The sequence below is a fragment of the Bombina bombina genome, chromosome 3 (assembly GCF_027579735.1).
Source record: "Bombina bombina isolate aBomBom1 chromosome 3, aBomBom1.pri, whole genome shotgun sequence".
Taxonomy (NCBI): Eukaryota; Metazoa; Chordata; class Amphibia; order Anura; family Bombinatoridae; genus Bombina; species Bombina bombina.
Window position 1 is genome coordinate 1,164,372,094 of NC_069501.1, and position 15,098 is coordinate 1,164,387,191.

A 15,098-nucleotide genomic window follows, 5' to 3' on the forward strand; every position below is an offset into this window, starting at 1 on the left:
GAAAATCAGAGGAAAGCAGAGAGCTTCTGGAAAGATAGTTTAGGATTGAATTACAGAATCAACCTAGAAATGAAGAGCTTAATACTTATATTGCTACTGGCAGTGACATACTGTAATGCTTTTCCTGCAGTTACAGAAATTGATGATCAGGCTAAATTTGCTGAAGTAAGTATATATTTACCCCTTGGCCTTCAGAATATTTTCTTTATTTAATTTGAAAAAGCTAATATTTAAGGATCTCTTATACCACTTTTTATTATTATTATTTTTATTTGCTCCTTTTAAACTATTAACAAGCTGAAATAATGTTACTAATAATTTTACTGTTTGTGCTATAGAAACTAGAGGGATATTTCCAAGTTAAAGCTCAAATACAATATTTTATGTTGTATTGCATTTTATGCATTTATTTATTTATTTTTGTTTACATGGATATACTTTTGGTGGCTAATATTACTTTTTATACTTGTGGGTGTTTGTTTACACATATAGGTGGGATAGTTATCCCTATCAAGCAGTGACCATTTGTGCACAAGTATTTTCTGCTGTTTTCAATCTGAATTTAAAAAGCTTTACCCAACATTTTTTAATGCAACATATTTTAGTTACTTAATAGCTGTTTTTATCATTTCATCACATAAAATAAAATCTTGTCTTGCACTTCCCTTTATCTAAATACAGAACACATTTAAATATATTTAGCACAGTGGATGAAAAACTAAACCAACAACAGGACTTAGTCATTTGACACAAAAAAACGCAAGCATAAACATTTATAATCATCATAAACATTTATATATGTAAAGTTTCTAATATCTGTAAAGTTAATGTGGAATTAAGAAGAGAATAGAAATTACAAATTTGAACATTTCCTTTTCACGTTTTTTCAGGAATACCTAAAGAAATTCTACAATCTTAAGACTGATGGACTTAAACAGTCAAGAAAGAAGAGCAACAGTCCATTTACTGAAAAAATACGGGAAATGCAGGAATTCTTTGGCTTAGAGGTGACTGGAAAGTTGGACGAAGATACCGTAGAAATGATGCAGCAGCCTAGATGTGGTGTAACAGATGTCGGTCAGTACAGTCTTTTCCCTGGCAACCCATCATGGAAGAAGAAGGATGTGACATACAGGTAAGATATTAAACTATAATTAGCTCAATTTCCTTATAAACAGCTGAAATTATTTAACTGAATTAGTGATTTTTGTCACTAAAAACCTTTAATGGTTGAAGCCAACAGTATGGTCTTCTAAGGATGAGGTCATAAAAATTGTCCTTCATTACTTCGTATGTTGCATTAGAAATGTATCTTATAAAACAAAGAGTGTATTTTGTCTGTGCAAATTACATTTGGAATTATAATAGTGACTGTTTATATTTTCTGGGTTAGAATTTTGAACTACACACCAGATATGACCCGAGCGGAAGTGGACAGAGCCATTGCACAAGCATTCAAGGTCTGGAGTGATGTTACCCCTTTAATCTTCACTAGAGTTTATGATGGAGCCTCCGACATTGAAATTTCATTTGCAGCACAAGGTAGTTATTAAATAAATATGCAAAAAATATATACTCTGTATTGACATCCTAAAAGAATAAAAAGTTTAAGGGACATGAAACACAACATTTTCTTTCATGATTCAGCTACAAAAGTTTTCAATTTGCTTCTATTATCTAATTTGCTTCATCTTTAGATATCCTTTGTTGAAGAAATAGCAATGCACATGGGTGAGCCAATCACAGGAGACATCTATGTGCAGCAACCAATCAGCAGCTACTGGGCTTATTTAGCTATGCTTTTCAACAAATGATATCAAGAGAATGAAGGAAATTAGATACTAGAAGTAAATTGGAAAGTTGTTTAAAATTGCATGTTCTTTCTATATCATGAATGAAAAAAGTTTGGTTTCATGTCCCCCGTAATCAGATTCTAATAAATAATGCTTATATTGTTTCACAGTTCACAATGATTTCTATCCGTTTGATGGACAACATGGTACTTTGGCGCATGCTTTTGCACCTGGGAATGGAATCGGTGGAGATGCCCACTTTGATGAAGATGAAACATGGACAAGTGGTTCTGTTGGTAAGTTAGACAATTTATTATCCTGATAAATTACTTATATATGAATCCCACGTATTAAACCATCAAAATATTATTGTGGATAGTTTGCATTGGTACTCATTGATTTATAAATAACTTTCAAGATAGTGGGAAGCTAAGGGTTAATTTACTTGCAAAGTCATTCAATATTTCTTTTAAATAGGACTATAGAAAATTATTTACATTTGTACGTTTTCTCTTAAGGATACAACTTGTTCATTGTGGCTGCTCATGAATTTGGACATTCACTTGGACTTTACCATTCTAATGATCCAAGTGCTCTTATGTACCCAACATACCATTATCTGGACTCCAGTGAATTCAGTCTTTCTCAAGATGACATCAGTGGAATTCAATCTCTTTATGGTAAGAAAAAAATACCTTTAAGCTTTATTCCCCCTTTGTGTTTAATCATCTGGTTATATTACTATCACACAAATATGTCCTTTATACAATGTCTTACAGGTTTTAAATACTAATATTATTTAATGGTAACTATATTTTAGATGGAAAAATCTGTGATATTGGAATTTTTTTTTTTTTTAAATAATTTTTTATTGAGGTTTTTTTTATAAGGACAACATAAAAATATGACATAAATATTACAGTACATAGCAATGATTGTCTCAACAACAATATGACAGAGAAAGGGAACATATAATAAGTGCCAAAATATAATTGAAAACCTCCTTTTATGGTTTTTATATCATAATGAAAGTAGCTATTATTCCAGGCCATTGTGCTAAGACACATTCTGAAGGAGCACTGTAGCTACTAAGCAGACCCAATTTATTATGAACTTCTTGAGAACTTAAATATCTAGTTCGTCAAAGAATTGAATGTTTCTTATTATTAAAGGGTCTTGATACCAAGAACAAAGTATAGAGCAAGGGGGAAGTTGGGGAAGTATCAGCGGATAAGCACCACTATATAGATAATTCTTCTATGTAACAATATTATTAAGTACTTAAATTATATGATGAAAACAACAAGAGCAACGATGTAACTAGCAATGGTCAGCAGCAATGGGGGGGGGGCGGAAGACCATAAAAATGTTAATTGACTAGGTCAATTAGTTATCATAACATAATGCGTGGCGTGCAGCACTAAACTATATGACAGTTAAGCATAATTTGTAATGAATATCAAGAAGGAGCGGATAAGGCTCCAATTCAGTTAGGGTGAGAATTAAGTTTACTATTCAGGGCTTCAAAATGATATTGAATTGAGATAATAATCAGTTTGGACATAGAAATTTAAATAGACATGTAAAACAACATAAACACATACGTAGTGAACAGTGTCAGACTAAGTAGCCTGTGTAATGGTAAGGATTAAAATTAAAAAATAAACAATATAGAGAGAACCGAATATAGTTCCAGGGACATGTAGTAAATATAATATAAGCAGCACCTACTTAAATCTAGATAATATATATGCATGCGCAGACTGCACAACTACTGTGCTTAGCCTATATGAAATAGTTAGTTCTCTTGGAAAGATTAAACATTGCATAAATATAACAGTATGAAGCTAAACAAAACATTCTATACTAAAACACTGTGCATAATCTCCTAAATTGTTGCATATCATATAGAACTGCTGTCTTGTTACAAGGGGTTATGCATGCCTCCTAAAGAACATAACTGATAGACTAATATGCCTAGTCCTATGTAGCCCATCGTAAAGGATATCTTCATTGCATAAACGGAATCCGCCATTAAACATAATAAGTGGGACATTTAGAATACTGCCCTCATAATCATACACAGGGTAGGGCCATGATAGAAAATCCCACAGAATTATATGCGTATGAACTGCAATATGTGAAGTGACATTACATACATATAGTCATTTTTTAATATCCATTTTATCTAGGATCTTTATCTGGTAAAGTGAGTAGGTGGTACTGTGTCTGAAACTACAAACCTGCATTATTAGGGTTTGTGAAGCATTGCAACTATATACATGCAGAAACTTTTAGGGGCGATAGGCTGTGTGATACTTTACCTAAGCCTCAGCTAATATAGCAACCACCGTTATTAATATATGGCAGAAGTGTTGGACGGGGTGTTCCGATGATTAGGCTAGTGTTATGGCATCGTTACTGGTTATATCAGTCACACGTACATTTTAATTAGTCTGGCACCCATATATTTAGACTTTTAATTTGCCATGTGTTACTCAAGTTTCCATAAAACCTAGAAAGTTGTAAAATGTTAAAGAGCTTAATTGCAAACATGGTGTTCAAACACATCAAAAATAAGGCATACCTGTATATCTATTATTAAGTGTGATGAAGTTCGCCAGAATCTCTAGCTTGCACAATATTTGTATATTGGAAACTATGCCCCAATTCTCCGTGTAATAACAGGTCTAGTAAGTGTAGGTATACATTAATAATGAGCAGGCAATGTTGTAAGAGAGCTGTGGCTCCCTTGCCGGTAAACATATAAGAAACTATCTCTTATACATAAAATGAATAGCAATGGCTATTGTAGGTTATGTTATGCTTTACACTTATAATATAGTATAATAATGTACATAACCGACAACTTCAGATTCATTAGAGCTGGCGATAGTGCAGAGAAAAAATATCTAACTCGGATAATGTGCTAATAGAACAGCAACCTAGGACTCCATCCCACCAAATTGTGACGTACTCATATTATATCTAATATTGCAGGGAGCTATATGAATTTATAGTCGCCTAGTTGAGGCCAAACAAAAACAAAGAATAACATAAACATTAGCTAGAGTCATTTATAGCACAGCCCCGTTAATGGACTGTAAATTATCTCAAGTGTTTCAGCAGGGTCTGAGGGCAAAATATGTTTATCCTACTCCAGAAGTCACAGGATCAGTCCCAGGATGTAAGTGGGGATACAGGTGTAGAGTCTGGCTTGATCGCTGGTCGAACCTACTTCTGGCACAGCTGCCTTCTAAGAGATCCAGCACATCTAAAGCATTGTGTACTTTAGCCCGTTGCGGCCCAAGGTAGATATTACCTAGTCGGAAATCTCGCACTCCATGCGTTACTAGTAACCGTCTGCCCGTATTCCTTGTATTAGTTTTAAAGGCTCTCTGCATTAGACCGTTACACGCACCTTCCAGACTTTCAGTAGGGGATAGGGCTATGTGAGGGTAGTGCAATTTTATGGGAGACTCGTCGCCGATCAAATTATAAATAGCACTCGTTTCCCCAATAGGCAGTGTCACATTAAGATCAGCCTCGAGTATCCTAGGCTGAATCAGGTAGCGCTCAGAGTTAGCAACTGTGCAACAGTCAATTTCCACAGGGATGAGTGGTTTCCTGCCTTGCACTAGATCATCACAGTTCTCCCCATCTTGGGTACTACGTAGTCTTCTTTGGCGCGTGCATTTCTGATAAGAGATGTGAGTTCAGCAAAGTGATTGCACATCTGTTGATCGATCTTGTAGAGAAGTGCTCGTATTACTCCCATGATCGATTAAAGCAGTCACAGATAGCCAATTATTCTTCCAGTTTCAGGTTCCGTTCAGCAATAAGTCGCTACTCGTATTACAGAGGCTCTCTCCAGTTAGAGTTGTCAAACTTTGTGCTAATAACTATGTTCAAAGCAAACATTGGTTATGGGTCAGTTGTTGGCATTACATAAGTGAATTTAACCGACTTATTTGCAAAAAAGAATACTTTATTGAGCCATGCTCTAGGAGCTCAAAAAATATGCATCTATTTGCTTCGGCTGTAGGCTCTGCCCCCCATATTGGAATGATTTTAACTACTAATACAAGATCTCTTCCTTCACAAAATTATAGCCATTGCAAAGACTAGCTTGAAAATGTATCAATTCAAATGTATTAAATATTAGACAAATACCTAAAATTTCATCCTAAAATATTACAGACTGAAAGACATTAAATGTTCATATTTAATACGTGAATGAAATAACACATGAACTTTACAAACCTTTTCCACTGCAAATACTTATTTATTATTATACTATTATAGGAGCAGGAGAAAAACCTGTGGAACCTCAACCAACAACGCCAACAAATGTCCCGAAAAGATGTCAGACAAATATAACTTTTGATGCAGTGACCACTCTCCGAGGAGAAATATTGTTCTTCAAAGAAAAGTAAGCTCAAGTCATTCTAGGCACAGCAGATGTTAATATATATACACACTGATAATAATGTATAGATAGACAGACAGATATATTTAGAAAACTACCTATCCATATATTTATATATATATACACACTGATAATAATGTATAGATAGACAGACAGATATATATAGAAAACTACCTATCCATATATTTATATATATATATATACACACTGATAATAATGTATAGATAGACAGATAGACAGATAGATATATATAGAAAACTACCTATCCATATATTTATTTATATATACACACTGATAATAATGTATAGATAGAGAGACAGATATATATAGAAAACTACCTATCCATATATTTATATATATATATATATATTTTTTCATATATTTATAAGTTTTGAGTACATGTTTGGTAAAATGGTGTTAGCTGCCCATGTAGTATGTATAAAACAGTCTATTAATATACAGAGAAAAACATTCATTATATAGCAAAACATCAAATATCATGGTGTTAAATATAATGATTTAGTTGTTTTATTATAATAAAATTATATATGTATATAAAAGAGCAGCAATTAAAGGTGTTAAAAAATTGAGGCCTATGGGACACATGGCCCCTTTAACGTGTGCTTTTGGGACTTCAGATGTGCTCTCTGGAGAGGCAATGAGGAAGTGAGAATAGAACCCTACCTAAATCTGACACTATCTATGTGGACATTTATTATTATTTCTTTTTATTATTTTGTATGCAGCTCTTAAAGGGACATGAAACACATTCTTTTCTTTCTTTAATGAGACAACACACAGTTTAAACAACTTTCCAATTTACTTCCGTTATCTAATTTGTTTTGTTCTCTAGGTATCCTTTGATGAAAAGGATACATAGGTAGGCTCAGAAGATGCTGATTGGTGGCTGTACATATATGCCTCATGTTATTGGCTCACCCATGTGCATTGATGTTTCTTCAACAAATTATACCAATAGAATAAAGCAAATTAGAAAATAGAAGTAAATTGGAAAGTTGTTTAAAATTGTATTCTCTATCTGAATCATGAAAGAAACATTTTGGTTTTTATATCCCTTATGTGGCCCCCATATGTTATAAAATAGCTATTGCTGTGTTAAAATTTTATTTGCATACAAATTAAATTGATTGTAGTATGAAGATACTGAGAGGAACAATTCCCACAGCAATATTAGTAGAGAAGAGGAAGCCTTTTTTACATGGAACAGAAAATCTTATAATGTCTGATTAAATAGATACAACATTTATGTTGATAAAATATAATTATACTTGCATGTGTAGTCAATTTTATATTAATGCATCAATTCCTTTTCTAAACCTGCTTATTTCATTATTCTTCCAAATAGAACATTTTGGCGCAAAATTACACAGAACTCGGAAATTGAGCAACATTTGATCACAACATTCTGGCCGTCTCTGCCATCTGGCATTCATGCTGCCTATGAAAGGGTGGAGAAAGACCAAGTTCTTCTCTTTAAAGGTACATGTTGGAATTTGAAATAACTGACCTATACATTGTTGGAGAAAACTGATAACATTTGTTTTATGTGCAATTTAAGATAATGTATAGAAGACCATTTCCATAATAATAACTTTTGTATGGAATTTTCATTTTTTTTTCTTAAGGAACTAAATACTGGGCTCTGAGTGGATTTGATATTTTGAAAGATTTTCCCAAGAGTATCTATGAACTGGGATTCCCACGGACTGTTAAGAGGATTGACGCAGCTGTCCACAGTGATCATACCGGAAAGACATACTTCTTTGTAGCTGATAAGTATTACAGGTAAGGCTAATATCTTTATTTCTTTTCTTTTTTAGAATTAAAAGGACATGAAACCCAACATTATTCTTTCATGATTTAGATAGAACATACAATTTTAAAGAACTTTCCAGTTGACTTATATTATAAAATTTGCTTCATTCCCTTAGTAAAATTTGTTGAAGGAGCAAAAATGCACTACTGGTTTTTACTGAACATATGGATGAGCCAATGACAATCAGTTTATATATGCAGCCACCAATCACCAGGTGCTTTGCTTCTCCTGAGCTTACCTAGATAAACCCTTAAACAAAGGATAACAAGAGAATGAAGCAAATTAAATAATGGAAGTTAATTGGAAAGTTGTTTAAAATCATGAATGTTAATTATGACCTTACTGTCCCTTAAAGGATTGTATCTAATTATTGTAATACATATTTTGGATTAAGACTCCAATCTGTGCAATTTACACTTTTCTAACTAATATTCTTAGTAGCTTAGTGATCCGTTAAAAACTATTTTCTCACTGAACTAATTCTTTATTAACATTTTTTTCTAGTCACACGGAATAAAATCAAACAGATCTGCTTTCCATTTTGTGTAACTAAATAACTACAATGTTTGGGGAACATCTGTATAATATCTATTAAAAATCTATATTTCCTTTTGCAGTTATGATGAGAAGAACAATATAATGGATAAGGATTCACCTAAGAAAATCATTGATGGATTCCCTGGTATTGGAAACAAAGTTCAAGCTGCCTTTCAATCAAAGGGTAGGTAAAATAGAAGAAATGTACAGCCTTATGATATCCCTGCTAATAACAAAGTGCAAAGCAATCTCCAACTAAACTACCCACTAGTCATACTTCTGTATGTATAATCTACTGAATTTAGTCTAATGCAGAGTCTGTTGAAAATAAATGTAGACTTCTATGTCCCTTTAAAATCAAACTCAAATATAATTAATTTATATTAATTACCTTCCCAATTACTATTTTTTTCACTCTATACAAGTTAATAACTCTCAGTGTGATCAAGAGGTTTTCGTAGAAGAACCAAAAACTGAACTGCTAAAAGTAAATGTTTTTTATTTCTGCTCAATAAAAAAATGGCTCACATATTAAGATAAAAAAAAGGTTATAACACAGGCATGCCGGGCATGTCTGATGCTTTTCGGCCTTTGACAGCCTTAATCATAGACTCAGTTGTTAGTAACAACTGTGGAGCTTAAATACGCTTCCTCACAATCTCATTGGTTGCCCTAAGGCCTGCTTTAATCATATTGCTTGTGATTTAACGAAATAGTAGACCAATTTGCAAAATAGACAACTTTGTTACTGTCAGATTTTTTTGGGGTCCCTAACATCATTTTTGTGTGTTGACAATGTTCATTATCTACCCACTGTTGGTATTTTAACATAAACAACTAGTGTAAATAATAATCTTATAGTCAGGATAAACAGCCCTATGTTAGCTGCCCCAGCTTGTACTTTATCTGGGTGCTGAATCTGGACTATAAATTCATCTGTTCCCCTCACAAGAATATTTGTAATAGTATGTTACAGGACCCTGCTCTATGAATTCTCAATATATATTGTGGGTAATCCTTTATCACACCGTAGACCACAGGGCATCGACACAGAAAGTGATCAAGACATTTCATAGATTTCTATTGCCAGAAATTAATAGGATCACCCTCTATATTCATGCCATTTGGTCTCCGTGTACCAAGTGTGAAGATCCAATAAGCTTTCTATTTAAAGAGCTCTCCAATTCTGTCTCCCCCTCAAGGTTTTCGTGTCTTTTATATTTAATTTAACTGAAATCATATATTGCCCAAAACAAATTGTACTGTGTAAAGTGTAGACTGTGCACATAAAATTGTTTTAACTTGTACTTACATGATTTAGTTAAACTGAAAAACTCCATATGACATGTTTCATCATTGTTATTTTATTTATTTTTTTGTTACAAATTAACATGTCCATAAACTATATAAACTAAAAATATTATTTATTTCCAGGATTTTTATATTTCTTTGCTGGACAACGTCAATATGAATTCAACCCAATCAAGAAGAGAGTAACACGTCTATTGAAGAACAACAGCTGGTTAAACTGTTGAACAGAAACTACACAATAACCAGGAGAAAACATTACAAATACAAATGAAATACAAAATAAAAAAATAATAGCTCAATCTTTTTTTTAAGTTCATTTTTGTATTATCTATTGTGTTCTGTAATATGTCTATATAAATATATATTTAATTTAAAACTGTTATTATTTAAATATGTTTTCTAAAATAAAAGTTAATTTACTTTACATTTTGTCATGCCTCCTTTTCTATCTATATTTCTTACAATACAAACATCTTTTTTTCTCATTACTCTGCAATGTGTAACTCTGATTCTGTTTTTTTCTGTCTATCGCTCAACAACCAACCATCTCTCTTGCTAAAAGATGTACTTGCCATATTTGTGCACTAAGTTGTGGTACCTTCCCTTGTAGAATTTTGTTTCAATATATTTCTCTTGATAACTATCATTTTTTAAAAGGAAGTTTACATATTTTTCAATATATCCATAATAGCTATCTTCGTTGCTTTGCAAAATATCTGCCCACAAAAAGCATTTAAAACTATAATTTTGTTAACAAGTGTTGAATTATTCTGTAGACCAGGGACACACCCCATGAAAAGTATCTTAAGTTTTTTTTAACTTGCCTCTTTTGTTTGGCTAATTATAAATAAAGATAACAGATATAGCAGGTAAACTCCTGCTCTGATCAAGCAATTACTATACAGCATTTTGTAGGATTATAATGAATTACAAGAAAATAGGGCAAAATAAATAACACAAGTACACTGCGACATTTTATTACTACCTTTTATTAAACATTTCATATGGAACTCAATTTTGAATTTAGTGTTCTTTTGGTCTTTGGTCTTATACAAAGATGTAATTACTGATCTGTTTTAGTAAATAATACATACAATAAATGATATTAAACAATATAAATTACTTATAAATCTTCACCACAGCTTCCCCTGTAAATATTCCTATTGAATTAATGTTACTGAAATTAAAATTCAGACTCCCTTGATAATAAGGCAAAATGATTTCTCATAAACCATTTTTTTTTTTTCAAAAAACTCTGAAAAACATAACACAGCAATCACCAAAGTAAAATCACAATCACAAAATAAGTTCAGGCAGGCATGTTTCACTAATACATGCAAACACATGAATACCCGGTGGTAACTCTTTACCATACCCATAAACTAGGCTATACCTCACTTAACTAGTGACATATTAAATATAAGATACATACTCAAAAAGGTATTTCAATAAATAATTATATATTCATACACTTTTTTGCATATACTTTTTCTAAACATATTTATAGCCATAAATATTGCAAAAATACATTAATATATATTTAACAGTTTAAACCAAACTGCTGCCTATTAATAAGGTTGAAAAGCTAATACTAATGTTTTACCCCCTATGCAGTGTCTTGGCAGATGAGCAATGCCTTGAAGTTGTAATAAACTGCAGTCTGAATTGTGTATATCCCTAGAATGCTTTGCTACTGATGAAGTGCTTTAAGGATCATATTCAAGAAAATGTATTAAAATAATGGTGGGTGATCAGGATCCTTTAGCAAATCTTGTAAAATTATTTATCTACAAAAAATCCCCATAGATTTTAATGGTGGTTTTCTGATAAAAATCATTACATACATTTTTCAAAAGGATTGTGATCAACTTCAATCTGTTTTTTTCCATTTCTTTTTACCATTTTTTTGTTTTCCCTTTAGATTGGATTTGGCACCCTCTGCAGGATAAGACATATACTACATGTGCACACCAGAGAGAAACTTTAAAATTAATCCACTACTGAAACAAATTTATCACAACAGAAAATTTTACATTTGCTTCTACAACATTTGTAGAACCCTTTATATTTCTGAAACACTGTTTCTGATTTTTTAAAAGATAATATGAACTGTGAAATGGTATTATTTAGGGATTTTGCATTCTTTAAAACAGCCCTCTCTCAAAATGGCTGCCAGTGCTTCATCTGTATACCAAGTAGGAGTAATCAAAAATGTGACTTATATAACAGTATATTTTACACAGAAGTAGATCATTTTCATGTTACATTTTAAACTTTTCACATTGGGCCCTATTATCTAAAGGTGTCTGGGCTTGCAAGATTTTATAATAAATCTTGTTGGTACTAAACTCGTTGTTGGAAATCTCTAAAGACAGTTGTAACATTTATAAATGTTCCCTGCAATAACGTATGTCAAGGAGATGCATGTATCATAATAGGGCTCACAAAAATGTTTAATTTTTTTAAAATAAAGAAATAAAAAATATTCCTATAAAAATGCAATGATCAATTGTACTTTTAAATTACATTAAAAAATTAAGGGAATTGTAAGAATAATAGTGCATCTCTATCAATAAAATAAAGTGAAACTTGTCTCTGGTATCAAAACTACAAATATCTAGCAGAAGTGCATTTCTATTTCTTGTCACAGATCATTATTGAGCTAGCCACAATATGAAAAGCAGAAGCCATTCAGTTAAAGACTATTTAGCTAAAGCCCAAACAAAAAAATCTGGATACAATGTTATCTCCAGCAAGAAATGTGTACTCTCAAGAACAGAGTGATCCAGACAATCAAGGTTCCACAGATTCACAAAACAAAGACTTACTCCTACAAATAAAGGCTATCTTCCAGGAGGAATTTAAGTCAGCCCTGTCAGAACTAAAGAGGGATATACAGGAAATAGGACATAGAATGTCTGACATTGAGGAAAAACTAGATGAAGTAACAGAGGAGATTCCACAAATCAGGACCACTCTGCTAGATCATTCCATTTACATAAGAAAACTAGAGGGTCAAATAGAGGACATGGAAAACAGATCCAGATGCTCTAATATACGGATCATAAATCTACCGGAAACCTACAAAAACGTGCAAGAAACGCTCACTAGCTTATTCCATGGATTAGTCCCAGAGATAGAGCTACCCATGCTCCTCATGGACAGAGCACATAGAGCATTAACCAAACCATCTCAATCGACTACCCATCATTGTAAAGATGCACTATTTCCTTATTAAAGAAGAGATAACGAAAGCAGTCAGAAACACACGTAACCTCAAATTTGAAGGCAACAAAATACAAATATACACAGATCTGTCACCAATGACGCTGTGCAGAAGGAGAGAAATAAAACCGGCAATACAAATCCTCATTACAGAAAATATTAAATATAGGTGGAACTTTCCTTTCAAATTGACATTCACCTATCAAAACGCTTCCCATTCATGTTCCTCTACGGAAGAAGGACTTCGCCTCTTAGAGCAGCTGAAATTATTACCAGAGACATTAGCAACCTCAGAATCTCCCAAACAACAAAGAAAATCCTTTCAAAGATATTGGACCGTAGTTGTCAAAAATGCCAAATCTAAGAGAGCCAAAACCAGCACCAATATAGATGATACCAGTGACATACCGGGATGAAAACGTGCACCCCCACCTTGAAAACCAGCAAAGACTGCTCAGTTAATCTGACTTTTCTCTCCTATGAGATTGAACAGCTCATAGGTTCTTTTTGACACCTGAAGTGTTAGTTGTGAGGATAAGATACCCTGATAGTCCCTACTAATTGGCTGACCTATATGGAGGTCATGTTGGAGGTCACTCCTTTCTTTCCCTACTCATAATCCAACCCTCCCCGCCTCTTTTCACCCCACTATCCTACTATATTACTGAACCAATTCTTAACTAACCCCCCTCATCACCCCAGGTAATTAATAGGTATTTATGCTACTTACAGTCACTATAGTTGATGTGATTAGGAAAATATAGTATTAAACAGTTATTGGTTAAAAAGTTAATATTTTGTTTTTTTAGTTGGTATGTTTTCCAACTAATGGTTAAAAATGATGCACAAAATTCACAAGAAGAAGTGGTACGCTTATCATCTTGGTATGAGTAAAGATGAGAAGGTTCAAAATCTATTTGTAAGCTCCATGATATCTTTAACTTGCCTACTGTTCATTTTATTGCTAGAAAAGTGGTGGCCTATGAGGCATATACTATACATAAAGAGAAAAAGTTATGTTGACCTTTTATTCTCACTCCATGGAATTAAGCCCTGGTATAATTTGAAGCAACGATTAAGATAATATCACACAATGTAAGGGGTCTAAAAAAAAAGCCATACTTGAATATAAGGCACTTAAAGCTCAAATTGTCATGATCCAAAGACACATTTCACATCTCAGTATACACCCAAATATTGGGATAACATTTTTCCAATACAGTATCATGCAGTCAACAAGAAGAAAAAATGTGGAGTTTCAATTCTAATGCATATGTCCCTTAACTTTAAGGAGGAGGAAATTATTAAAGATAAGGAAGGGAGGTTTTTTATAGTGAGAGGAAATATACAGAACATACCAATTCTCTTAGCAAATGTCTATGCGCCCAATAGTAATCAATCCCCATTCATATCTAAGCTTAGTAAACTGATAACGCAGTGGAAAAACTACAAGATGATAATAAGAGATTTTAATATGACCCTAGACAACAAAATTGATAGGACTCCAAGAGATGATGATATACCCGCCACCAATAAAAGTCCCCAAAAATTACTAAAGGATTTCCTCTTAGATCAAAACCTAATAGATGGATGGAGAGCTATAAATACAAATGCTAGGGATTATAAATATTTATCGGCAGTTCATAGCACATACTCCAGAATTGATTATATCCTATTAAGTCAAATGTTGTTGCCTTTACTAGCTAGAGCAAATATTATTAACTGTCCCTGGCCAGACCACTCACTAGTTGAGTTAACACTAACAGGATTATTAAATCCGATTAGAATTAGATCTTGGTCCCTATATCCAAGTCTTTTAAAAGATAGCATTGTCCTACAAAAGATCCAGAAAGACATTGCAGAATTTCTTAATGCATAAATGATGGATCCACTGCAAATCCAGTTTATACTTGGGGGGCACTTAAATTATTTACTAGAGGGGGCGGAGCCAACTACTGTGAGGATC

At 32.9% G+C, this 15,098-nt stretch overlaps 1 protein-coding gene across 1 annotated transcript; it reads left to right on the plus strand.

Annotated features, from left to right (window-relative positions):
• Positions 1-10: 10 nt before the first annotated feature.
• On the plus strand, positions 11-10,331 carry LOC128652125 (matrix metalloproteinase-18). The gene is made up of 10 exons (XM_053705064.1): positions 11-165; positions 891-1,135; positions 1,394-1,542; positions 1,964-2,089; positions 2,312-2,473; positions 6,099-6,225; positions 7,589-7,722; positions 7,869-8,028; positions 8,677-8,780; positions 10,031-10,331. Exons 1-10 carry the CDS (start codon positions 70-72, stop codon positions 10,129-10,131), a joined length of 1,404 nt encoding a protein of 467 aa, XP_053561039.1. The 5' UTR covers positions 11-69; the 3' UTR covers positions 10,132-10,331.
• The last annotated feature ends 4,767 nt before the right edge of the window (positions 10,332-15,098 follow it).

Bases quoted from the DNA above. Each gene is read 5' to 3' on its own strand.
- LOC128652125 (XM_053705064.1), top strand. From the start codon at position 70: ATGAAGAGCTTAATACTTATATTGCTACTGGCAGTGACATACTGTAAT. The intron at 166-890 runs GTAAGTATATAT...ACGTTTTTTCAG, and splicing joins ATCAGGCTAAATTTGCTGAA to GAATACCTAAAGAAATTCTA. The intron at 2,090-2,311 runs GTAAGTTAGACA...TTTTCTCTTAAG, and splicing joins ATGGACAAGTGGTTCTGTTG to GATACAACTTGTTCATTGTG.